At 39.2% G+C, this 27,840-nt stretch overlaps 1 protein-coding gene across 14 annotated transcripts in view; it reads right to left on the minus strand.

Moving 5' to 3' along the window:
• Nucleotides 1–131: 131 nt before the first annotated feature.
• The window catches only part of SLC16A4 (solute carrier family 16 member 4), a 39,325-nt gene continuing 11,616 nt past the window's right edge, over nt 132–27,840 (minus strand). For 3 of the 14 annotated variants that reach the window (XM_053590859.1, XM_053590860.1, XM_053590865.1), the window contains 5 exons: nt 27,561–27,722; nt 25,336–25,851; nt 22,285–22,496; nt 21,055–21,148; nt 13,617–14,691 (listed from right to left, as the gene is read on the minus strand). In XM_053590859.1, coding sequence (XP_053446834.1) covers nt 14,495–14,691; nt 21,055–21,148; nt 22,285–22,496; nt 25,336–25,851; nt 27,561–27,722 — 1,181 coding nt within the window. In that variant the 3' untranslated portion in view covers nt 13,617–14,494. The other 11 variants (XM_053590869.1, XM_053590861.1, XM_053590870.1 and 8 more) reach the window with 10 other exon arrangements.

A 27,840-nucleotide genomic window follows, 5' to 3' on the forward strand; every position in this document is an offset into this window, starting at 1 on the left:
CCTTGCCCTGTAAATTGAAATATTTCCTAATTTGCATTACAGTACCTATACTGCATTTGTGTTAGATAAATGTAGTTAATTTTTTAGATATTTAGGTACATATTATATATACCAGGTATTATTCTAAATCTTGGAACAGATTGATGAAAAAACCACCCAAGTTTCTTTTCTCATGGAGCTTACGTTCTGGTGGAAGAAGGGAGGTGGTAAAATATAAATTAGGGCCAAGTGGCCCAGGACAAAGGGTTTGGATTGTATGTATTTTAAATTCTGCCTGCCATGTGAAGCCATTGAAGGTGTTAAGCATGGGGTATGATATGATTTGGTCAGGATTTGAGTACCTGTCTGAGAAAAGTAACAAATTTCTTTCAAATGACAAGAGCAATAAATTAGTATTTTAGATTCTCTGCAAGAGTATGTTCATGTTCAGAGATTAGCAGCGTTCTTTTATTTGAATAAAGATTTTATTTCTGAGGACTCGTAATTATCACCTGAGCATTCAAAGAAGTCTTCACATCCTTATTTTCTTAGCATACATACCAATTCGTATTCTTTTCCGCTTTAATAAATTGTCACGACAGTTTCCATTGTAGTCATATGTATTTTCTGATTTAACACTGACCATCCTTTCTATATTTCATAACTTTTGATTTTTCTAGTGGTATCAAGCCAAACTCCCATGCTAAGACTTGAAAGGGTCTTTTTGTGAAATGGCTGTTCTGTGCAAACCAGATACATGTGTGTACAATTTTTAATTGCCAAATTTAATATATGACTTTTTTCAGGTGGCTAGCAGATTTTCTTTTTACGTAGGAAAAGAACTTAATGAAAAATTTGGTGTATAAGTTATTGCATCACTGTCAACAATAGAACAATTGTAAGCAGAATTAACACTTTGAGGTGCTATAACACATTTTTATTACACCTTTTAAGGCATTTTGGGAAAATCGATGTCCCATAAAATTGATTTGCATTTTAGCATACAGAAATCGGTTATCAGTAGTTTTACTTAGCTCCCAAGATAGTATTTTAATATTCTCTAGTTGTGTGTATTCTTACATACAGAAACACTTGGGTAACACTGAACTCCTTAACTGAAATTTTTTTGCATTTTATAAGCAGAGGTCTCAACCCTGGCTGCACAGTGGGATCACCTGAGGAACTTTAGTACCAATAGCTGGGGCTCTCAAGAGATTGATTTAAATTGATCTAGGTCAAGTGGAATTCTGCAGTGGCCCAGGTTTGTTTTTGTTTTAAGTGTCCCAGGTGATTCTGATGTACACCCAGAGTTGAGAACTGCTTTACAGGCAAATTTTATACCTATTCACAATCACATATATACAATTAACCTTTTAAGGATTATTTAAAAAACAAAACCAGAAACTTTCAGAGTGTAATTTTGGTTCAGTACAATATGTATATTACCTAGTATTTTCAACAATAAAAGTAGGAATAAAAGTAGTCCTTAAGGTAGTGACCCTGAAGTGACCAGGAGGTCTCTGTCACCAAGATGGGGAGGGGTTCTTGTCTATCTTAATGGCTGTTTCTTAATTATTCTGTTCTTTTTTTTTTTTCTTCTTCCTCCTGTCTGGGTCACCTCTCTTTGTTGTGAAATAAAAAAAAGTGAGGATATTTGAGACACTGTTTGCTGATAGGTGCTCTAGGATTTATTTGGTAAAGGTAGATGTAGAACTTTATGGGGGAATGGATATAGGCAGGATTGAGGAATGATTTCTAAATGCCCTTGTTTCTCAAGTGTAATATACTAAGTTCATAAACAGGCCAGGTGCCTCAGGCCTGTAATCCCAGCACTCTGGGAGGCCAAGGTGGGTGGATTGCCTGAGCTTAGGAGTTCGAGACCAGCCTGAGCAAGAACGAGATCTCCTCTAAAAACTGGCTGAGGGTTGTGGCCGGTGCCTATAGTCCTGGCTACTTGGGAGGCTGAGGCAAGAGGATCTCTTGAGCTCAAGAGTTGCTGTGAGCTATGACGACTGCAAGGCACTCTACCCAGTGCTCCACAATGAAACTCTCAAAAATAAAATTGGTAACTTCATAAATTGATTTCCCTCACGTGGCTACAATATTAAGAATCTAATTCATATTAAAGTACACAGAAACAAATCATGTAAGATTCATATATGTAAAAGGGAATGGTTCGGTGTGAATGTTCAGATACTCTAAATTGCAATATGTCAATTTAGGTACAGAATATTTTAAATGTAAGCTTTTATAATAAAAGTTGCTAAAATTCATTCACAGAGCAACCATATTGATTTAAAAGAAAAATTACAGCTTTATTCTCACATTTATCCTACAGTTTAAAAATTTTAAATTGGTATGTGTGATTTAAAGGGATTTTTCAATTAAGCATAGTGTTGTCAACATTTCTGTAAAACTATTAAAGGGTTCATTTGTGATTTATAGATTTCTGAGAAAATGAGAGGTTGTTTTTTATGGAGACTTAACCTATGTCATCATTTATTTCTTCTGTCTAATTTGTGAAGTTTACTCTTGGCAGTGTGTCAATCTTACTGAAAATTCATTCTACATAAGGAATCTGAACTTTAAGATTCAGTGATTGGGGCTTGGCGCCTGTAGCTCAAGTGGCTAAGGCACCAGCCATATACACCAGAGCTGGTGGGTTTGAATCTAGCCTGGGCCTGCCAAACAACAACAACTACAACCAAAAGAATAGCCGGGCATTGTGGCAAGAGCCTTTAGTCCCAGCTACTTGGGAGGCTGAGGCAAGAGAATCACTTAAGCCCAGGAGTTGGAGGTTGCTGTGAGCTGTGATGCCAGGGTAATAGCTTGAGGATCTGTCTCAAAAAGAAAAAGAAAAAAAAAGATTCAGTGATTGGAACTACTTTAGTTCCATGATATATGAGTACCATTTAATGTAGTGGTTTAAAGGTATTTTGAACCTTCAAAGACACTCTTTCTTCTGTTTGCTGCCCCTTGACTTTAGTAATGTCTGAAGCCTTAATGTTTTTTTTTAAAACATATGGCTTACTTTTTAATAGCCAAGTTTAAAGGGAACATTTCTAAATACAGTAATTGGTTAAACATCTTTTTTCCTCCTGGGTTTCTTTTTAGGAACTACTGACAAAAACCTATAGCCGACTTTGGGATCTGACTTTATTATTCAGCAACTCAAAGATGAGTTCTAATTGGCAGACTTCTGGCACTGGCACTTGTCCTCCTGTTTCTATAGAAACTGGGTTGGAAGTCAGAGCTGCACAAAGGGAAAGGGTAAGTTTCTTTTAATTCCATATTTATAAACCCATATCTTATTAACTGTGGCATGGTGTCAGTTTTCACATAAAGAATACATGTCAGTGAACCAAAACTCAAATATATATGATTAATTTTCACTTGAGTGGAAACTGACATCAAGTCATTAAAAATAATAGGAGGGTTTAAATATGGATTTATTTTTCTTGTGACTCTGACTTCACATTTCTTAAAGCAGTGAACTCAATATAATTCTCACTTTCAGTTATTTCTAATGTGGGGGGTCATAGAATTGACTTTTATCCTTTTAGATCTTATTCCATTGTACTTTCCTGGTGAGTGAGAATTGGAATATGAAATAAGTACAGGGGACATTTTGAAAGTCTGTATGAGTTTGTAAGTCTCTTTGTAGCAAAAGTCCAATTCTTTCTATTATAAAACATATTCTGTACTACTGACCAGTTTTTTTTAGCCTCTCTCTCTCAGCCAAACAGGATGAGTTCGTCTGTTGGGGCACATACATTTGTTCTCATCCAGGCAGATACCCATTATTCATAAAACCTAAGACACCTGCCATTTGGTGAGTCATCATATTGCTGTGGCTTCAAAGGGCTGGGTAGCTTGGGGCATTTAGGCTTGAAATTGTTTAAGTATGAGAGGCATACTTCTCTGATTTACAGGTTGGTGTACATAAATGACTTACTGAACTATGACTAGCTTTGAGATAAAATTAGAAGGAAGACAGTATTTTCTCGTGTTTTTTAAAAGATGTCTTGCTTATTTCCTTGCTCCTGACATAGTTTTTTTAAGGTTAAGTAAACTTATTTTCCTGCTAAAAGAACAGTAATTAATTTTGTTTGATAAAATCCAAATGGTGCAGCTTGGTGCCTATAACTCAGTGGTTAGGACACCAGCCACATACACTGGGGCTGGCGAGTTTGAACACGGCCTGGGCCTGCTAAACAACAATGACAACTACAATAACAACAACAAAAAAAATAGTTGGGCGTTGGTGGCAAGCGCCTGTAGTCCCAGCTACTCGGGAGGCTGAGGTAAGAGAATCACTTAGGCCCAAGAGTTTGACCCTAAGAGTTTGCTGTGAGCTGTGACACCATGGCTCTCTACCAAGGGCGACATAGTAAGACTGTCTCAAAAAAAAAAGGAAAATGATGGGACACCTTGGCATTATTTCTGCTCAAATTTTCACTTGTAGAAATAGTATAAAAGTTGGAAGTTTACCAAGGAGAAAAGTAAAGTCATGTTTTAAAATTTTACTTTACAAATCCCTAGCCAGTTAATATCCTGAAAGTGGATTCTCATGCCTCTTTTGTTTTTATTTTGTTCACTGGAACTTACATGAACAAGCAATTTGTAAAAACCAGAATTAAATTTGTGATTTTATGGGGGGAATAGCTAGAAAAAATAAACATTAGTCTTTAGCTGTGTGATATCAAGTATCCAGGCGTGTTCTCTACTCCTTAATAAGAGTGGCCAACTTGGCCTCCTACTTTTAAAACTGAAAGTCCTGTGTTTTAAGACTCATTTCTGGCTAAACCCACATAGTTGGTTATCCTAATACTAGTTCTTCTCTGCATCCCTAAAAAGGTGTCACTAAGTTGGATCCATCATCATTTTGGACAGAAGGAGATTTTGCAATATACTAGCTTCTCTCAGAATATACCAGGGATTAGATTCCTTATTTTTATTTTTTTAGAAATCACTTGTTATTTGTTCCAGTGATTTCAGCTAATGCCAGTTTTCCATTCGTAGAAATAAAACATGAAAAAATATTTTTTCTTTTTTTCTTTTTTAGAGTCTCACTTTGTCGCCCTGGGTAGTATGCCATGGTATCATAGCTCACAGCAAACTCAGAACTTCCTAGGCGTGAACAATCCTCTTGCCTCAGCCCCCTCCCGAGTAGCTGAGACTACAGGCACCTGCCACACTACCAGCTAGTTTTTCTACTTTAGTAGAGACAGGGTCTTACTCTTGTTGATCTCAAACTTGTTAGCTCAAGCAATCCACCCGCCTCGGCCTCCCAGGTGCGAGCTACCATGCCCAGCCAAAAATGAAGAAATTTAAGAGAATTTTAAAAGTTGTCTCCAAACACTTTAGTTATTTTTTATTTATGTGTATATGTTGAAGACTATAGGTGATAAATGTGAAATAATTGAGTAGATATTTGTGGAAAGTTAGTAGCTCTGCATATGAGGCAAATATGGAGACTTAAAGCTTTATTCTGGCATGAGAGAAACATTCTAAGCTATTGTAAAGTATTGGGCTTTGGGGCGGCACCTGTGACTCAAAGCGGTAGGGTGCCAGCCCCATATGCCGGAGGTGGCGGGTTCAAACCCAACCCCGGCCAAAAAACTGCAAAAAGAAAAAAAATAATAAAGTATTGGGCTTTGGTTTTATCTGAGTTTTTCTGAGAAACCAGTGTTCAAGTTTTGCGTTATGTCTCTTAAAAACAATTTAAAAATACATGGGGGCAGGCATGGTGGCTTACACATGTAATCTTAGCACTTTGTGAGGCTGAGGGGACATTGCTTAAATTCAGGAGTTCTGAGACCAGCCTGAGCAAGAGTGAGACCTACCCTGTCTCTGCCAAAAATAAGAAAAAATTAGCCCATGTGGTGGCAGGGCCTGTAGTCCTAGCTATTCAAGAGGATCACTTGAGCCCCAGAAAATTGAGGTTACAGTGAACCATGTATGGTGATGCCGCTGTTAGCCTGGGAGATAGCAAGACCCTGTCACAAATAAAAAAATAAATAAATTGGGGTTTGTTCCATATAAGTAAGTTTATGTACTGAGGAGCTAGTTTTTTGCAAGCAAGCATAACAAGCAAGTATCACATATGTTAATATGCCTAGATTTGGGTGAGGGGAATCACAAAATGGTCATTATAGACCATTTAAATATAATTGTTATTTTTAGTAAATTTAAATTAGAGATTTTTTTTTTTTTTTTTTTTTGGTGCGACAGAGTCTCAAGCTGTCACCCTGGGTAGAGTGCTGTGGCATCACAGTTCACAGCAACCTCCAACTCTTGGGCTCAAGCATTCCTTTTGCCTCCATTTTTCTATTTTTTGTAGAGACAGGGTCTCACTTTTTGCTCTGGCTGGTCTTTTTTTTTTTTTTTTTTTTTTTTATTGTTGGGGATTCATTGAAGGTACAATAAGCCAGGTTACACTGATTGCATTTGTTAGGCAAAGTCCCTCTTGCAATCATGTCTTGCCCCCATAAAGTGTGACACATACCAAGGCCCCACCCCCCTCCCTCCGTCCCTCTTTCTGCTTTTCCTCCCTGCTCTGGCTGGTCTTAAACTGGTGAGCTCAAGCAATGCATCGGCCTCGGCCTCCCAGAGTACTAGGATTAAGATGTGAGCCACCACACCGAGCCTATATTAGAGAATTATTAAAGAAGAAAATCCAGGGGTTGTGAACTAATCAGCAACCGTAATTAGGTGTTTTTTTTTTTTTTTTTTATTGTTGGGGATTCATTGAGGGTACAATAACCGTAATTAGGTTTAAGAATTGGCTTTGTAACTTTAGGCCAGTGGTTCTCAACCTGTGGGTCGCGACCTCTTTGGGAGTCAAACAACCTTTTCACAGGGGTCACCTAAATACATCCTTCATATCAGGTATTTACATTACGATTCATAACAGTAGCAAAATTACAGTTATGAAATAGCAATGAAAATAATTTTATGGTGGGGGTCACCACAACATAAGGAACTGTATTAAAGGGTTGCGGCATTAGGAAGGTTGAGAACCACTGCCTTAGACAAATAAGTTGGTCTTAATTTGCTTTTGTTCCTTTTTTTTTTTTTTTTTTAAGGCAGAGTCTCATTCTGTCCCCCCAAGTAGAGTGCTCTGGCATCATAGCTCACAGCAACCTCTAACTCTTGGGCTCAAGCGATTCTCTTGCTTTAGCCTCCTGAGTAGCTGGGACTATAGGCTCCTTCCACAATGCCTGGCTATTTTTAGAGATGGAGTCTCACTCTAGCTCAGGTTAGTCTTGAACTTGTGAGCTCAGGCAGTCTGCCCACCTCGGCCTCCCAAAGTGCGGGGGTTACAGGCATGAGACACCGCATCTAGCCTGCTTTTGTTCCTTATGTATAAAATAGGAATAACAGTACTTATCCATACTTGCTCACAGAATTGATATGATAAGGAGGTAATAGATGGGAGAAAACTCTAAAAAGTTAAAAGTACTATAAGGTAGAGTTTTAGTATTAGAAATTATGTTTTACAATCAACACATGGAAAATTCCTTCTTTTATAGTGATGATGTGGCGTTTTCTTAGAGCATCAAGAAATGCTACCTTGCAGGCATGATGGCTCACACCTGTAATCCTAGCACTCTGGGAGGCCAAGGTGGGTGGATTGCTTGAACTCAGAGTTCAAGACCAGCCTGAGCAAGAGCAAGACCCATCTCTAAAAAAATAGCCAGGTCTTGTGGTGGGAGGCTGAGGCAAGTGAATCCCTTGAACCCAAGAGTTAGAGGTTGCTGTGAGCTGTGACACCATGGCATTCTTCCCAGGCCGACAAAGTGAAACTGTCTCAAAAAAAAAAGAAGCAATGTTATCTTAATAGTTTTAAATATAACCCAAGAAGTAGCTGAGATGATAGTATACTGAACTTCAAATTACTATAGCTCTACTAGATACAGTATTTTTATCTATATATAGAGATAAATTTATATATATTTTAGAGCAATTACCATAGCTCTACTAGATACAGTATTTATATATATATATATGTATTTTTTTAAGGCTTGTGATTTATAAATATTCTAACTAATTCCATATTAAGGAATTATAAGTGACCTATACTCTGGCATTATCTTCTTATTTATTTATTTATTTATTTTGAGGCAGAGTCTCACTATGTCGCCCTTGGTAGAGTGCCGTGGCGTCACAGCTCATAGCAACCTCAAACTCTTGGGCTTACGTGATTCTCTTGCCTCAGCCTCCCAAGTAGCTGGGACTACAACTATTTTTTGTTATTGTCGTAGTTATTGTTTTAGCAGGCCCCAGCCGGGTTCAAACCCACTAGCCCTGGTGTATGTGGCCAGTGCTCTAACCACTGAGCTACAGGAGCTGAGCCCAGGAATTTAATTTCTTTGACCTTCAGTTTGTTCGTTTGTAAAATGGGCATCATAGTACAGTATTTGTATCTGCTTCTGAAGGTTATTGTGAAGATTAAGCAAATATATATAATGTGCCTCAGTCACATTATAACTAGTGACTGTCATATTATTAGGTGTTGAAATAAAGTTATTCACCATCCTACCATCTCAAGTACACTTACTTAGGTAAGTCTAATACTTGTTTCCTCTTTATCTCAGAGTGATTTCTTGAAGTGGGAGGAAAAGGAGAATCAGTGGCTTGTGTTCTTCTTGAAACTTCATATGATATGTCTACATTATGGATTCCTAGAAAATACACTGAACACATTAGTTATTTCAAATGATTAGTTCCTTATAGTCTCACAGAGGTATCCAACCTACAGCTCACAGGCCACCTGCAGATTATTTGGGGGCTGTCTTATCTGTGGTGTCAGATATCATGAAAAGTATGCTTAGTCCTTTTGCTCATTATCTTTCATTAGTGTTTGTGTATTTAATATGGGGCCCAAAACAACTCTTACTCTTTCCTTGGACAAGAGGAAAGGAAAAATGTTGGACAACCCTGGCTAGGGATTCAGGTTTTCTTATTTACACCACCCAGGTTTAGAGCACTATTATCAGTGAGTAGAATGAAGAACTTCTCTGCAGGATAAGATCCATAGTGCCTGTCTAAGAATTTGGAGTTCTTTAAGTTAGTCCTACCTAAAATGTATGGTTTGCTTAGATAATCGGAAGGAATCTAGTTGTTCTAGGTAAAGTCTCTTTTGAAAATAGTTACTGCTCATGGGAGAATACCGATGAAATAGTTTGGTTCTGCCCGAAGCACCTGCATATTAAAAGAATTCCTTCCCTAAAAAAAAAAAAAATACTGCTCAAAAGGGAAGGAGAGCCTAGGTGCAGTGGCTCATGCTTGTAATCCAGCACTTTGGAAGGCCAAGGTGGGTTGATTCCCTGAACTCAGGAGTTCAAAATCAGCCTGAGCAAGCTGGAGACCCTGTCTGTAAAAATAGCTGAGTATTGTGGTGGGCGCCTGTAGTCTGAGCTATTTGGGAGGCTGAGGCAAGATGATTACTCGAGCCCAAGAGTTTGAGGTTGCTGTGAGCTATGGCTCCACAGCACTCTACACAGGGTGACAAAGTGAGACTATCTCCCCCCAAAAAAAGGGCGGGGGGAGAAAGAGAGGCTGGGCATGGTAGCTCACACCTGTAACCCTAGCATTCTGGGATGCTGAGGCAGAAGGATTAGTCTAAGTAAGAACAAGACCCAGTCTCTACTAAAAATAGAAAAAATGAGCTGGATATTGTGGCGGGCTCCCAGCTGCTCCAGAGGCTGAGGCAGGAGAATGATTTTAACATGGGAGTCTGGGGTTGCTGATGCCATAACGCTTTAGACTGAGCAACAGTGTGAGACTCCTGTCTTAAAGAAGGAGAGGAAAGGGGAAATTAATGAGTAGATCCTAGTAAGTCATTGATTTCTTTTATCTTTTTTTTTTTTTTTTTTTTGAGATAGAGTTTCATTTTGTCGCCCTCAGAAGAGTACTGTACATTACAGCTCACAACAACCTCAAACTCCTTGAGCTATTCTGCCTCAGCCTCCCAGGTAGCTGGGACTACAGGCACCTGCCACAATGCACAGCTATTTTTTGTTGCAATTGTCATTGTTGTTTAGCTGGCCTGGGCTGGATTAGAACTTGCCAGCCTCGGTGTATATGGCTGGAGCCATAACCACTGTGCTACGGCACTGACTGAACCTGATTTCTTTTATCTTTGTTTTGACATAACAGAACAATGGAAAGTAGGGGCTACTTTGTATGAAGGGTATTTTCCTTAATACAAGTATGTGTTCACTACTGTAGCTCCTACCTACTCAGGAGTTGATAGTATTATCCTCGTTTTCTTTTACTTACTTATTTTTTTTTGAGATAGAGTCTGATTTGTCGCCCATGGTAGAGTGCTGTGGCGTCATAGCTCACAAGCAACCTCAAACTCCAGGAACTTAAATGATTCTTTTGCCTCAGCTTCCCAACTACCTGGGACCACAGTGCCCAGCTATTTTTAGAGACAAGGTCTTGCTCTGGCTCAGGCTGGTCTTGAACCTGTAAGCTCAGGAAATCCACCCGCCTTAGCCTCCTAAATGCTAGGATTACAGGCATGAGACACTGTATCTGGCATTTATCCTCATTTTATAAAGGAAAAAATTGAGGCTGTTTTCACTGCTTGAATGTATGAGAGAGATGGGGTGGTATTTTTGGTTTTTTCATACTGTCTTACATGTAAAATGTAAAAAGAATGTTAAACATTTACAATTTTTTTTTTTTTCAGTCAGAAAAGACACCGTAAATATCACCGTAAAGACATTTTAAATAGGACCAACTAAGATTTGAACCCAGATTAATTTGGTACCAAAGCTTATGCTGGGCCTTGGAGAATACAAAGATGAATCAACCAACATCTTGTTGATCATATAGACTAGATCTTGCAGACTAATGGGAAAGATTGCCGTGTGAGGTCATATAGTACTCTGTAAAAGTCAAATGGGATTCCAAATGAGAGAATGACAATGCTGCGGAAGGTTTTCCAGAGTAGCCTTTGAGTGAGTCAGATTGTGAATGATAAGTGAAACAGTGCCTGGTGGAAAAGGGCAGGTGGTTGGTTGCAGGCATGGTGGTGGTGGCGGCTCATACCTATAATCCTAGCACTCTGGATGGCTGAGGTGGGTGGATTGTTTGAGCTCAGGAGTTAGAGACCAGCCTGAGCAAGAGTGAGACTCTATCTCTAAAAATAGCCAGGCATTGTGGCTGGCGCCTGTAGTCCCAGCTGCTTAGGAGACTGAGGGAAGAGGATCTCTTGAGCCCAAGAGTTTGAAGTTTCTGTTAGCAACTCCATGGCACTCTTCCGAGGGGTGTAAACTCTGTGAGTCTGTCTTAGAAAAAAAAAGCAAAGGATGGGAGGCGCCTGTGGCTCAGTGAGTAGGGCGCCGGCCCCATATGCCGAGGGTGGCAGGTTCAAACCCAGCCCCGGCCAAACTGCAACAAAAAATAGCTGGGCGTTGTGGCGGGCGCCTATAGTCCCAGCTGTTTGGGAGGCTGAGGCAGGAGAATCGTGTAAGCCCAAGAGTTAGAGATTGCTGTGAGCCGTGTGACGCCACGGCACTCTACCCAAGGGTGGTACAGTGAGACTCTGTCTCTACAAAAAAAAAAAAAAAAAAGCAAAGGGCAGGTGATTGGGATTGTAGCAGATGGCAAAGCTTGCACAAAGGCTTACTTACTTACATAGGCAGTGACAGAGTATGATAGGTTATGATCTTTTAATCAGGCTTTCACCCTAGGTAGGGTGTCGAGGCATCATCTAGCTCACAGCAGGTTAGGATTTTCTCTATGGGGAATCAATAAGACATATTAAAATGGAGAGGATGGAAGGGCAGAATGATGACAACAGTTTAAGGAACATTCTCAGATTTAAAGGAAGATTGGTGTTGCAGAGAACTATAACTAGGTTTTTTCCTATTAAATATCACCCAAATAATGAAAGGCTCTCTCTTCACTTGTAGATGCTTAGTCTAAGTGACATTATTAATTAGTCAACATAATTATTACATACATAAGAAATGCCCTTCAAATGTATTTCCCGCTGAAAGTACTGATTCAACTTTTTTTTTTTTTTGGCTGGGGCTGGGTTTGAACCCGCCACCTCTGGCATATGGGACTGGCGTCCTACTCCTTGAGCCACAGGCGTCGCCCTGATTCAACTTTCATATAAAACTTGTCATTCTAAAGAGATATCTAGATATTTAATGTGAATATTTTAGATTATTAAATGTAGTAAAAAAAGTAATGTTGATCAGCAGAAATGTTGTTCAAATGATCTTGAAATAAAGGACTTTTAACAATTTTTGTTCAGTTTTTATTATATAGCAATTCATATTTATCATAGAAATTTAAGAAACAAAGTAATAAAATGGATTGTCTCTGATCAATAAAATTTTGGGGTGTGTGCCATTCCAGTCACTAAGCAAAGTTTTAATATTCAGAGTCCAGAGTTCTGGTCAACCAATGACCGTATTTATTATTTCCTTAAGAAAAAATTTTCCAGCCAGGAGTAGTGGTTCACACCTATAATCCTAGCACTCTGCAAGATGGAGGCAGATGCACTGCTTGAGTTTAGAAGTTGGAGAACAGCCTGAGCTAGGGTGAGATTCCATCTCTACTAAAAGTAGGAAAACTAGCTGTGTGTTGTGGTGGGCCCCTATACTCCCAACTACCTGGGAGACTGAAGCAAAAGTATCTTTTTAGCCAAGGAGTTTGAGGTTGCAACAAGCTACAGCCTCAGCACCCTACCCCCGTGACAGTTGAGAGACTACCCCCACCCCACCCCCCAAAAAAAAGAGAAAGAAAGAAAAACGGTTTTCCATCTTCATATATATTAGTGAGTACCTTGCTAAGTTACAATTGAGAGTTCAGGTTAATTTATTGTATAGTACACTCTGATTTTCTTTTAGTACCTAAGCTCCTTCAACTGATTAAAATTTTAGCCTGTTTGATTAAATATTAACAATTTGAGTAATATTACTTTTATCTTACTACCAATTAAACATTCATTGAAATGCCAAAGCAAGAAGGAACCTTAAAAACTTAATTTGATTTACCCTCTCATTTTACAAATGAGGAAACTTTTCTTCCAAGCTTTTATTTCCAGTGACTTAATTGTTTAGTGTTTCTTTTGTTAAAGTCTCTTGATTGTAGTGCTCTTTCTTTCAGGTCAGACTGTTTTTCCATCTGTTAGCCAGTGGTAAAAACAAAAAGGAAACTGAAGAGAGGAGATAGCATATGCCAGAGAAGTAGAAAGAGCAAGCATATGTCTGGGTATAATCATATAACCAGCCTGGAAGGGAAGAATGATTTCTGTTAGTGAAGCAAATATTTTCATGAATCATTCTCAGTTATGAACTGCTCTTCAAAGGAAGGAGCCTCTTATACTTGCCTATGTGTAGTGTGACCTATTAAAAAGGTGATCAGACTTCTTACTGGTCTTAATTTTTCATTGATAAAGAACAATCGGTTCCACCTGAGTTAGAGACTTAACCCCATGGAAAAGTTATTGTGGACTCGAATTCATCTCCAATCTTACAATGGAAGTTGGAGAAAATTAGGGATGTATACTATTTCATTTTACAATGAATCTTATTAGAAGACCACTAATCTTACAAAGAAAATAATTATGATTTACCATTTTCCAAAGAAAAAGGTAAGAGAACTGATTATTTTCTTTTTTTTTTTTTTTAAGAAAGAGTCTCACTTTATCACCCTTGGTAGAGTACTATGACATCACAGCTCACAGCAACCTCCAACTCCTGGGTTTAGGCGATTCTCTTGCTTCAGCCTCCCCGGTAGCTGGGACTACAGGTGCCTGCCACAACACCCGGCTATTTTTTGTTGTTGTTGTTGCAGTTTTGGCCGGGGCTGGGTTTGAACCCACCAACATCAGTATATGGGGCCGGCGCCCTGCTCACTGAGCCACAGGCGCCACCCAGAACTGATTATTTTCTTTCCTTCACTGAACAAACAAATATTTAAGTACTTAGTGTGTTCTTGCAATATGTTAGATGCTGAGGATACAATAAGGAACCAAAACAGACATGGTCCTGCCCTCACGGAACTTAAGGTTGAACGGGGAGATACTGAGTGCTGTGATGGGAAGGTGTAGGGGGGCTCCAGACTGTATAAGAAGGAACTGACTAATCAGGTGCATTGAACAATAATTAGTTCTCTCTGAAATCTAAATGCTTTCTTACAGGAGCAGTAAGAGTGCTCAAAGTCTTTTGGCTAATGGCACATATTAGAACTGGAGTGAAACTTTTTTTTTTTTTTTAACTGTAAGTGTGTGGTGGTAAAAGTCAACACTGAAAAAGGCAAATAACATTTTAGTATTATTGTGACAATGGTTTTGGTCTGTGGGCTTCTTACAGAGTCTCAGGGACCTTTGGAGTTCCGCTCATCTCACTTGTAAAAAATATTATCTAAAATGTTTATTTTATTTATTTATTTATTTTTAGATACCAGAGTCTGCTCTGTTGCCCAGACTGGAGTACAGTGACATAATTATAGCTCATTCTAGCTTCCAACCCTTAGGCTCCTTCTACCTCAGTGTCCTGAGTAGAGGAGAGTGCACACATGCACCACCATGCTTAGCTATTTTTTTTTTATTTTTGTAAAGGTGGCCCCTTCTGATGTTGCCCAGGCTGGTCTCAAACTCCTGGCCTTGCATCATCCTCCTTCCTTGGATTCCAAAAATGACAGGATTAGAGGCATAAGTCACCCTTCTCAGCCCCAAATCTGAAATTTAAAAATACTCATCATTACAGTTTGCAGTTTTGAATATCATATATACTAATTCTAATAGATGTAACATATACAAGGTTAAATGCAAATAGCCTCTAGGCAATGCCAGGTGTCTTTATGGAGAGGGAACCCTGACTCAGCACTGTGGCCTACGCCTATAATCCTAGCACTCTGGGAGGCCCAGGCGGGTAGACTGCTTGAGCTCAGGAGTTCAAGACCAGCCTGACCAGGAGTGAGACCCTGTCTCTAAAAATAACTGGGTATGTGGTGGGCACCTGCAGTCCCAGCTACTTGGGAAGCTGAGGCAAGAGGATCACTTGAACCCAAGAGCTTAAGGTTGCTGTGAGCTATGGCGCCTTGGCACTCTACTGAGGGTGACTGAGTGAGATGCTGTCTAAATAAATAAATAAATTACTGTTGATGTAACAGAACCCACTGTATTCTTACCATTTTATGTAGAAGCTCAAATATTAGTTGATATTCAAAAAACTGGGTTCCTTTGTGGTCATAGCTAAAGCATTATGAGCATCAGAGAAAATGAGATGATATACTATCTACAATTCAGAATAATAATAATAATATGCAAGTATCTGAGTGTTCACTCCATGCTGAGTATTACTGTATGTAGCGAGTACTCTGAGAAGTACTGGCAACTGATGCAGGCTAATTAAGCTCAAGACCTCTAAGCATTTCCTCAGTGTCTCCAAGTACCTCAGATTCCCTTGAGATGGATGTTAATGGTGAAGATACCTTGGCTTCCCTGAAGCATTCATCCTGGTGTCACTCAGTTGATTCTTAAGCACAGTACAATTTTTATTAATTATTACTATGTTTTTTAAATCATCAAATTCTTTTTTTTTTTTTTTTGAGACAGTTTCACCTTGTCCTCGGTAGAATGCTGTGGCATCGTAAGCTACTGCACTCGGCCCTAAATTATTTTCTTAAATGTTTGCCTGTAAGAGGCCATAGTTGGTAAAAGGTAGAGCATGAAACAGATGGAGTTTTTGTTTAATATTATCTAAAGGCTGTGCAGTGGCTCACGCCTGTAATACCAGCACTCTGGGAGGCCAAGGTGGGTGGATTGCCTAAGCTCAGGAGTTTAAGACTAGCCTGAGCAAGCATGAAACCCTGACTCTAAAAATAGCTCTGTAGTGGCTCACACCTGTAATCCTAGCACTCTGGGAGGCCAAAGCAGGTGGATTGCCTGAGCTCACAGGTTTGAGCCAGAGTGAGACTGTGTCTCTATTAAAAAACAAAACAAAACAAAACAAAAAATTAGCCAGACATTGTGGCAGGCACCTCTAGTCCTAGCTACCTAGGAGGCTGAGGGAAGAGAATCACTTAAGCCCAAGAGTTTGAGTTTGCTATGAGCTGTGACACCACCGCTCTCTACTGAGGGTGACAAAATAAGACACTATCTAAATAAGTAAATAAATAAAAACAGCATTGTGGTGGGCACCTATAGTCACAACTACTTGGGAGGCTGAGGCAGGAGAATCGCTTGAGTCCAAAAGTTTGAGGTTGCTATGAGCTATGGCATTGTGGCACTCTACCAAGGGTGACAAAGTGACACTGACTCAGAAAACAGAAAAAATTGTATCTAAGTGAAGGTGGAAAAAACAAAGTGAAGATGGAATAAAGAATGACCCATCATTTAATGAGATGTCTTATCTGTGTTGGTGGGATAGACAAATTTAGATGGCTGAATTTCCATCTTAGCCATTGTCTTTTTCTATAAAGCACAAATAGATTTGGTACAAAATTACCAATTTCACCCCATGGTATTTCTGATGAGATGTGAGTTTGGTTAATAATGATGAGAGAGGTACTACTTGAGGAGCTAGTTAACTTATGCTGGAGTACAGTTGACTTACAGCTTTGAAGCTTACAGAATTGGAAATGGTTTTCTTAGGATCTGTTGCGGGGGGAGGAGGGGTGTCACTTTTTGTGAAATACTTGCTTAATTTAGTTAAATTGCAGCATATTTAAGGTTATCATCCCATAGCTTAGAATGTCTTCAATTAAAGGTAAGAAAATGGAGTGATAGGATACAGCAGCTTAATTAAATTTTTAATTAATGAACTGAAAAAAATGTAGATTCTAATAATTCTTAGTTTTAGAGATTCTAGACTGTTGTCCCCGAATGACGTCTGGCAGTGTATGTGACAGAGTGAGTGCCATGTTGTGGCCTGTAATATGGCTTAACTTCTGTCTTTTCTTTGTCCCAGACAGCATCTAACAATGCTGTGCTATTGATAGGTTGCTTGATAGTTACTGAATAAATACTGAGTTATATATAATGAAATAATTATTTCTGGCATTTTAATGGATTTTTCAGAAGATACTTGTGATTTATTTGATATATAATTTGTGTGTGTGTATTAGAATGATAAATGCATTTCATTGATTGCGAATGGGGAGCATAGGGAAAAAAGAGGGGAGCTGAATTCAGTTTTGTTTCATTTTTATAGGCAGCTAATATGGGCCCTTGGTAGTTTTTTTATTTTTTTTTATTTTTTAGAGACAGAGTCTCACTCTGTTGCCCTCAGTAGAGTGCTGTGATGTCACAGCTCACAGCAACCTCCAGCTCTTGGGCTTAGGCACTTCTCTTGCCTCAGCCTTCCAAGTAGCTGGGACTACAGGCACCCACCACAACGCCCGGCTATTTTTTTGTTGCAGTTTGGCCAGGGCTGGGTTTGAACCTGCCACTGTTGGTATATGGGGCTGGCGCCCTACTCACTGAGCCACAGGCGGCCGCCCAGTAGTTTTGTTTTTAAATAAAACTGAGTCTTTAGCATTTTGTCAAATGCCTTGGATACAAGGTTAGGAATTGCATGTAAGTAGCTTACATCTGAGAAGAATGTGGTTGTATGTACTTTCCTGCTGAAGACACTGTTTTTATATTTATGTTGCTCTTTGCATGTTTACTTTTGTTAACAGAGGTCTACTAGAAAAGATAATAATGTGTTAAAATATCAGCACTTTTTATATTTCCACATCCTTCCCAGTCTTCCATCTTGGTGCCAGTGTATAGTTTTGGATTCAGTCTTCCAACAAAAAACCCCCCAGCATTTAGGTTTAGAGGAGCTATGACGTTTGGCTTACACTTGGGTCTACTGCCTACCCTGGTCAGGGAACCTAGAACAACACTAAAGCAGACCTACTCTAATGGGGCTACATTATTACCTAAAATTGAATTTGTCACTGAGTATTGGAAAGTGAGGGATAGAAGGAACTGCGGGGTGGAGTGGTGCTTTGAGGGTGACTGATGGGAGTGGGGCTAAGTTTTAACCTTCATTCTTTCAATCCCTGTCATTTTCAGCAAAGTTTTAATAAAGAATGTTGCTACCATATTTCTTTTATTCATGATTGAGAAAGGTATATAAGTAATTTTATTGCCCATATGCTCTATTTACAATTAAAAAATAAAAGTAGCATATTTAAAAAAATAATTATGTGATTTCTATGGATTTCCTGTGCTTTTTTCTTTCCTTCAATTACTAAAATATGTTGATAGAACTAACTTTTTCTGTTTCATTTTCATACAGGATGGAGAGAAATATTGTTCATGTTACCAGCGTTATCATTTTTAACTAGTGTTTTGACTGAGGATTATTGTGAAAAGTTTACTGTTTATTACATTCCTAATTTAAAATGCCTATAATCTTTCATAGGAATTTCAGCTTTGAAATTTGGTAATAACACATCTGGGTAAGTAAAAAAGAATCTCATACAGTTCTAAAGACCTAAGTTTGGTTGAGAATTTAATATTTTATTACCAGTAAGCCTTTGTATTTAAAGTTAAAGACAGTAACTGCCCACACCTGGTGAGAATTGAGTTGCTCTGTAAATGAGCATTTGTGATGATTTGGGGTTAGTTGCTGCAAGAGTTAGAAGTTAGGAACAAACCTAATGGCCTTCATAAAGTCCTATTTGCTATTTCACAGAGAAAGCTTTTCTGAAATTTCCTTCTTCAACAGGATACTTAGCAGCACAATATTGTAGTCAGTGAGAGATTACAGAGAATGAAATTAAACTGAATTGTATATTATTATAATCTTGTTTAAGCTACTAGTATCACCTCCCAGACTAAAAATTTATACATAAGCTTTCAGTAACAGCCTTATTACTTCCTTTAACTTCTTTGTAGAACTTATAAAATTTATGATTGCCTAAGTAATATTCTCAGAATTAGTGGGTAAAAAACATTATCATGAGTTTTCTTTATTCTCACATGTAGTGCTTGGGTATTTTGGATTTAGGCAATAAAGGCTTATAAACTTTTTTTTAATTGATTGAGGGAAATATGTCTCATATTTTACATTACACAGGGGTGTGTGTGTATGAAACAAAACCTTCACAATAAAGTGATATATTCCATTTTCTAATCTGTATTGTAGTCTGTCCTTTTTATTAAAAAAAAATAAAAAAGATCATGCTCCCAAAAATTGATTTACAGAACTTACAGAACTTACATACACAGCTATAGTTTTATCTTTTCAGGTAATGGTCCTTACAAAAATTGCCTGTATTCTCATATATTGAACTCTTTAAATATTTTAAGAAGTATACAAAAACATAAAGAACATTAAACATGTTATAGTTTTGTTATTTGTCATCATTTGAATAACATTTTGTGCTCTAGTATTCGTTACTTAACTCTTTGTGGGGGGGGGGAGAGGGGACTAATAGGTTTGAAAAGTGCCAAGGCACCATTGGGACAGCTAATAAAGAAGAATCAGATTGAAAAAAATGCATCAGCAAATTATATTTGAGCTCTTTTGTATCTCATTGTCGTGGGTACTCTGCTAGTTCCCTCTGGTATTCGACCTCCTTTTCCCAGTCCCCATGTAACAATTCTGGGCTTGACTTTAAAATTATATTTTGCTTTCCACAGCTCTGAAGTGTAGGCTAAGAGACAACTTAAGACAACATGGGAAGAACATATAAGTGGATTGGATATTTGTATAAATCTTTCCTTCAGAATAAGTATATCTAAATTGAATCTCAGGATTGGCACCCCTACTCAGCGGTTAGGGCACCAGCCCCATACACTGAGGCTGGCGGGTTGGAACACAGCCTGGGCCTGCTAAACAACTGCAACAAAAAAATTGTTGGGCGTTGTGCAAGGCGTCTGTAGCCTCAGCTACTTGGGAGGCTGAGGCAAGAGAATCACTTAAGCCCGAGAGTTGAGGTTGCTGTGAGCTGCGACGCCACTCTACCGAGGAGCGACATAGTAAAACTCTGTCTCTAAAAATAGGCTCGGCGCCAGCCACATACACCAAGGGTGGAGAGTTTGAACCTGGCCCAGGCCAGCAATGACAGTGACAACTGCAACAAAAAATAGTCGGGCGTTGTGGCAGGCGCTTGATGTCCCAGCTACTTGGAAGGCTGAGGGAAGAGAATCACTTAAGCCCAAGAGTTGGAGGTTGCTGTGAGCTGTGCCACCACGGTACTCTACCCAGGGTGACAGCTTGAGACTCTGTCTCAAAAAAAAAAAAAAAAAGGAGTTATAAATTTAACATTATAAACCTTAGCTTGTAAAAAATGATAGAGGGGCAAGATCAGATCCCTTTTCTGTCCCACTTCAAGACTAAAAGGAGCAAAAGTATGTTTTAGGCTAATTTCCCATTTGTGGATGATTAGAAATGCTGTAGTAATTTGTACATTTAAATATATTGAGAACCTATGCTGTGTAGGAAATTAAAAATCATGCCTGTTCTCTAGAAATATTTCTGTGTTGGGTAGCAAGTTTTTAATAGTATTGGATTAAATGTTTAGCAGGGACAAAGTATCCAGTTAGGTAAAAGGTGAATGTAAAACTACACTCCGGTCTTAAGGTTAACTTACATAATAAGGACTCCCCATATACATTTCTGTACTTGTATATGATGATTTCCAGTAACCCCAAATATCCCCTCCACAGAAAGTCTAGCCTTTAGGTCAAATATCCTCCCACCATTAGCTCAGATAGAAAGTGAAGGGCCTCTATTCCTCTTGGAAAAGAACAGATACTGGACAGCTGCGTGGCACATGAGAAGAACAAAGGCACCAGGCTTGCAGCTTTCAAACTCTTTAAAAGTAGTTCCTGTTTAGGTAAAAAATGCTAGTGGGTTTTTTTTTTCTTTTCCTTTTTTAAAGCATAATGGGTCTTTGAGATTCTAATAAAACTGGCACAACCATTGAATTAAATTTCACATCTTCCTGTATTGGTGATGAAATGAAAGTCGGTACAGGAAAGGCAGAAATACCAATTTCTTTTAGCCTGATACTGTTACCACACGTTACCATTAACCCTGGATCATTACCTTCTTTTTTTGATATTAAAATTTGCTTAGAATATGGCAAAGCTGTTACCTGCTATAGGTGGTCCAGCAAGGACAGCCATCCCAGTAAAGAAACCAGCAACTCCAAAAAACCTATGTAGTGTAGAATGCATACAGAAATCAACCTGTAGGAATTAGAATTCAGAATTATCTATATTAAGGGTGAAACTGTATAGAGACTTAAGCCTAAAAAGGATAAATACTGTTATGTCATTTCAAACTGTGAATAGTTTGACTTTTAAGGTGATTTGGATGACCTTTGCCTCCAATATGATAAAAGAGAGCTGAGGCCTAATAGGAAACAATAGCTTTCCTAGGCAGGCAGTATTTTCAGTTTATAAGAAACACATTTTTGGTTTAAAAAAAAAAAACAAAACTTATAGGTGGTTCAGGAGTATTTTCCAGGTGGCAGTGCCTGTGGCTCAGTGAGTAGGGCGCCAGCCCCATACACTGAGGGTGGTGGGTTCGAACCCAGCCCCAGGCAGCTAAAACAGCAATGACAACTGCAACAAAAAAAAGTATTTTCCTCCCCAAACCTTGCTGATTTTTATTATTAAAAAATGGTATTTACAATATGAGCTAACGGTGATGTTTTTGAATATTTTGGAGCTATTGGTTTATAATCAATTATCACAGGAGTTGATTTCAGCTTTAGGAAGCTTAATTTTTTTGCCTAAGCCTTGTAAGGTAATCCTGTAGCACTTAGGCTACTATTGGTATGAGACCAGTAGTGAGCCAGGGATTCTTTTCCAGTGTGTTAAGGACCTGGGTCTAAGAAGAATCCATGGGGCTCCAAGGTGTTTGTATGAGTATTTCAGTTCTGTTTGGATCTAGGACGTTAAGTGAATTTGTGGTAAAACTGGAGAGGAGATGAAAAACAATGTCTCTACTAAAGTTCACAGGACCAAGGCAATAACTTCAAGAGAGAAGCCACCCTGTTCAGGAAACCTGTTTTTGTCTTGAGTTCTCAGAGAGCTCTGCGTGATAGTGTCTTCGAAGGAGCCATTTCTGGAGTGAACCACAAGCCTTGCCTTTTGGGAAACTAATGAGCAAAATGGAATCCTGCTGATCCCTTTTTTGCTTTCACTTCTTTCCTGTCCATATGACATTTTTCCCCTGGGGTAAGACAAATAGCTATAGGGTTCTTAAGGCTGTCGGTATGATTTTTAAGTTAATAAAATTATTATGAAGTATGTCTTCTTTTGGGGGGAGATTGCTTTTACTAAGTGTTTTAACAACATTAATGAGTGCGTCTACTTACCAGTACAGGGAGTATCAATGCCAGGTAACCACCAGCAAAAATGGCAAAGAAGATGGTGTAGGTCATAAGTAGTGGGAATGTGGTGGCTAAAGGAGCAAGCAGGTTAGTGATGCCACAGAGGATGAGGTAAGACTTGTAGTAATGGTACTTCTTGATCCAGTTTTGATCAGCAACCCATCCAGAAATAATCTGACTGACTGCCTCAGTAATACCTGGAAAAATAATGAAAGAGTATTTTCCTAGCTCCTTTGAAAAATGTGAATGCATAAGACATCTTTTCCAGGCTGGGTGCGATGGCTCACGCCTTTAATCCTGGCACTTTGGGAGCCCAAGGCAGGTGAACTGCCTGAGCTCACAGGTTCAAGACCAGCCTGAGCCAGAGCAAGAACCCTGTCTCTAAAAAGTAGCTGGGCGTTGTGGCAGGCACCTGCTGGCTACTCAGGAGGCTTAGGCTAGAGAATCGCTTGCCGAAGAGTATGAGGTTGCTATGAGCTGGGACGCCTACTGAGGGCTACTAAGTGAGACTATCTCAAAAAAAAAAAAAGACGTCTTTTCTTTAGTATTATAACCTCAACCTGAGCCCAGGATATGTGAGGAAAAAAAGGTTTCATTTGTCTGTCAGTAGGCTCTATCATTTACTTACCTACTCTAAACATATTGAATAAAATACCCAAAAAGGCTCTTCTAGGGTTGGGTAGAAGACCCATCAAATTGCCACGTGTTTTTTTCTGATAATGTTTGAAGAGCTCATACCACCAAATTGGGAATCCCTGGTTACAGAGGGTCTTGAGCTCTGGAGGCCATGCAGTCTCTTCTTAGAGTCTAAAGGATTGTAGACCCTCGAGTCAGTGTCTTAAGGAAGCCATATGGTGGAAGATAGATGTGTAAATAATGAAGTCATATGTTTAAAAAATAGATTTGGAATTCATAATTTCATATGAAGTTTTAGGAATTAAGTCTTCCTCCAAAGGTCATTATGCTTAATTTGAAAATATAGCTTGAGTAAAATTTAAGAACCACATTTTTCACTTGGTTTCATGGTAACAGAGCATTCTACCTTTTATCCTATTATAAGCTAATATAGCAATTAAATACCAAAATATTTTCACCAAGGACAGCATGAGTTCAGTTACTCTTCAAATTCTTTATGTGGCTCAAATATAAATTGCTTTATTAAAAAGAATAAAAAATGCATACTGTCATGTCTATGTCTATTTTTACAGTTACCTCGCAGGATACATATTAAAACTTTTTTTTTTGGTTGTTGTTCCCATTTTATAGCCCTAATCTGATCTAAATGGATACTGCCATACATTTTAGTGAAAAACATGGGTTTAACCCTGTATCTTTCTCTTCTGCATGTAGCCTTCATTTGATTGAAGCAGATTATCTTTACAATTGGAACAGCTGGAACTAGGTGCAGTGTTTTGCAAGAGCTTGATAAATTCATTTTTTTCCTCCAAGAAATTAAGAGAAAAGTTAATGTCGAGCTTCTGAGAATTTCTAGATAATTAGAATAAACCAGTTCCATCTTATCTCTGTTTTTTTTAGACTCCCTATCTTGTCAATTGAGAGATTCATGTTTTCTCAAGCACTCTATATCTCCAAACATTTTTAAGACTATTCAACTAAAATGGTTTTTTTTTTAATTTGCCTTCTAACTTATTTTAAATACCAGCCATGAAGGAAGGAAGAGTGGGGGGAGGTAAGGAAAGGAGGGAGGTCAGATTGAGGGAGGGTGAATGGTGGGATCACACCTATGGTGCACAGTCCAAGGGTACATGTCAGATCTACTAGTATAGAGTATAAATGTCTTAACACAATAACTAAGTAAATGAGATGAGGTATATATTAAAACCAGTGTGGGCTTGGCACCTGTGGCTCCAGCAGCTAAGGCACCAGCCACATACACTTGAGCTGGTGGGTTCGAATCCTGCCCGAGCCCATCAAATAACAATGACGGCTGCAAACAAAAAATAGCCGGGCGTTGTGGCGGGCGCCTGTAGTCCCAGCTACTCGGGAGGCAGAGGCAAGAGAATCGCCTAAGCCCAGGAGTTGGAGGGCTCACAGCACTCCCAGGGCGACAGCTTGAGGCTCTGGCTCAAAAAAAACAACAGTGTGATGTAAGTGTTCCTAGTTCTATATGAAATCAGCACTTTGTATCCCATAAATGCATTAATGTATACATGATCTATGTGTTTATGATTTAATAACAAAAAAAACTGAAAAATAAATACCAGCCAATCCATGAGTGACTAGTCTTATTTACCTGTCTTAGTATTAGTTTAGGGAGGAAAACTCTTAGCTACAGATATTAATAGAATATTATTGAAAGTCCATATGCTTTTAAAAAGAAATCCTGAGGATTTTATGAGGGTAGATAACTATTATCCCTATATTACGGATGAAATTGAGGCAAAGAAGGAAAATCACTTGTTGAAGGTCACACAAGTAGGACATACAGAGCAGGAACTTTAGGAAAGTCTAGTTCCAGAATTAATCCTTTTTAAAATTCAGCATTTATCCAACAAATAATTAATGTCTACTGTGTCAGACCCCGAAACAAAGATGAATAAGACTTGGTTTAGGCTCCACACTGTCCAGTAAGGGAGCCTGTATGCAAGGTGTAGTCAGAGATCTGTGCAGGGAAATGCCCAGGTGCTCCATGTAGCTTCAAAAACTTTGCCCTCCACAAGTCCCCTTTTCCTGTTTTTCTTCAGCTTTTTCTTTTTTAGATAGACTCCCACTTTGTTGCCCAGGCTAGAGTGCCATGGCATCAACCTCGCTCACAGCAACCTCAAACTCCTCTGCTTTAAGCGATCTTCCTGCCTCAGCCTTCCCAGTAACTGGGACTACAGGTGCCCACCACAGATCCCAGCTAATTTTTCTGTTTTTAGTAGAGACAGGGTCTCTGGTGCTTAGGCTAGTCTCAAATTCCTGAGCCGAAGAGATCCTCCTGCCTTGGCATCCCAGAGTGCTAGTTTCTTTAGCTTTCTAATAAAATGTTGATTTTTCCTTTTGGATAGGAGGTTAAAGTACAGGTTTTCTTACCAGCTATAGCAACAAGGTAAGAGGCATCCATGACGTTAATTCCCAGTGTTTTGGCTCTGGCTACCAGGTGAAAGGTGGGGACAAAATATGCTAACTGGCTGAGAAGAAAAGACCAGGCAAATATATAAAAGAAAGGATTTCTAAAGAGAGAAGTATCAAACAATTTTTGCTTGCAGCTCCACAAAATAGCCTTTTTCTCATAACTTTCTTCATTACTTATTAACAGTCTGTTCTTGCTAGGCCCATTGTTCACCTCTTCACCTTGGTTTTGTGAGGCTATTAAACTTTTACCAGGTTGTCCAGCCTTGTGTTTAGTACTGTCTTTGGTGGGAGATTCTTGTGTCTCATTACGGTAGGTTGCTTCTGTTCCATACTGTGGTTCTGGATCACTTGCAGACAGATTACTACCTTTATCTTTGATGTCAGAGTTGTTCTCACTTTTTATATGGATAGGTCTTAAGAGCATACTAGATGGCACCAAATTCAATGTGATAGCTCCAAATAATATAAGGGCACCTAAACAGAGGAGAGAAGTTAAAAATAACCTTTCAGTTCACACTACTATTTTTGTATTAGTCGTAGAAGAGGCCCCACCACATAATCCAATAATTTTTTTTTTTTTTTTTTTTGAGACGAGGTCTCTCTGTGTTGCCCTGGATAGAGTGCAGTGGCATGATCATAGCTCACTGCAACCTCAGACTCCTGGGCTCAAGTGATCCTCCTGCCTCAGCCTCCTGAGTAGCTGGGACTATAGGTGTGTCACTATGCTCAGCTTATTTTTCTGTTTTTTGTAAGGACGGGGGTTTTGTTCTTGCTCGAACTCCTGATCTCAAGCAATGGTCCTGCCTTGGCCTTCCAAAGTATTAGGATTACAGGAATGACTCACCATGTGCAGCCCAAATAATTCTGAAAACCTTGGTCCCTGAATTTGATGTAATTGTTAGTTATGTACACTTATAGTGTGGTATACCTATAAAAACAGAGTACTTTGGAGACAGAAAACCAGTAAGATGCACCAAGAAAACATGATGGAAGGAGAGGTTATTTGTGCTAAAGGGAAAAAAAATAAAACATTTTTTTTAGGGAGAGTGTATTTCACATACTAAAAATTACAGTTGGGCTTGGCGCCCGTAGCGAAGTGGTTACAGCGTCAGCCACCTACACTGAGGGTGGCGGGTTTGAACCCAGCCTGGGCCAGCTAAACAACAATGACAATTGCAACGACAACACCCCCGCCCCCCCCCAAAAAAAAATAGCCGGGCGTTATAGGGCCTGTAGTTCCAGCTACTTGGGGGTCTGGGGCAAGAGAATCACTTAAGTCCAGGAGTTTGAGGTTGCTGTGAACTATGATGCCACTGCACTCTACCAAGGGTGACATAATGAGACTCTGTCTCAAAAAATAAATAAAAATTAGCAGTGTGTAAAAGATTGACTATTAAGGAACATTATTCCATTTTCACCAAAAAAAATTTTTTTTTTAAGGAAAAATGTGGAAAGTAAATGCTTTCTTGAGGGAGTGGAGAGTCTTGTTTCCCTAGAATTGTCACTTTCCCGGCAAGGTTCACAGAATGCCTTTCATCTACATTGAACCCTATGGTGTTTCTGAGTTGCTTGTGTGAGCTGGCAAAGCCTGCAGGTAGTTTAGATTTCTAATGTTGTGTATTCTTTTTATTTATTTATTTGCAGTTTTGGCTGGGATGGGGTTTGAACCTGCCACCCTCAGTATATGGGGCTGGCTCCCTACTCTTTGAGCCACAGGCACCCCCCTCTGCTGTGTATTCTTTTTTTTTTTTTTTTTTGTAGAGACAGAGTCTCACTTTATGTCCCTCGGTAGAGTGCCGTGGCCTCACACAGCTCACAGCAACCTCCAACTCCTGGGCTTAAGCGATTCTCTTGCCTCAGCCTCCCGAGTAGCTGGGACTACAGGCGCCCGCCACAACGCCCGGCTATTTTTTGGTTGCAGTTAAGCCGGGGCTGGGTTTGAACCCGCCACCTTCAGTATACGGGGCCGCTGCCCTACCGACTGAGCTACAGGCGCCACCCTGCTGTGTATTCTTTAAGGAGGAAGGAAGAGCGTGGTTACTTTTAGAAATCATGCTCTTTTCCTCCCTGGCAATACTTTGGAAAATCAATTGCTCTAAAAGTTTAGTTTTCAGTCATCACAGGGTAAGAGCTGAACATTACATCTTGCAGAATTGATAGTTCAGAAACTTAAAATGACCTACCTGTCCAGTCATATAGATCTATTAGGAGTTTTGTAAAGGGTGCCAAGAGAAATGTCAGTCCCATCCCAGAACGGGCAATAGCTGTAGAAAGAGCCAATCGTTTTTTGAAATATTTGGTACTAATTACAGCAGCTGCTTGGTACAGGAAAGCAGAACCCAAACCTAAAAGAGAAACATAATAGTTTGGAATCACTTTCACATTAAGTGGTTTGGCACACAGACGAGATACACTCCTGAATCTAAGGTAATACAGCTAGGCCTTTGGACCCAAGAACAGGAG

The sequence above is a fragment of the Nycticebus coucang genome, chromosome 5 (genome assembly GCF_027406575.1).
Source record: "Nycticebus coucang isolate mNycCou1 chromosome 5, mNycCou1.pri, whole genome shotgun sequence".
Classification (NCBI taxonomy): Eukaryota; Metazoa; Chordata; class Mammalia; order Primates; family Lorisidae; genus Nycticebus; species Nycticebus coucang.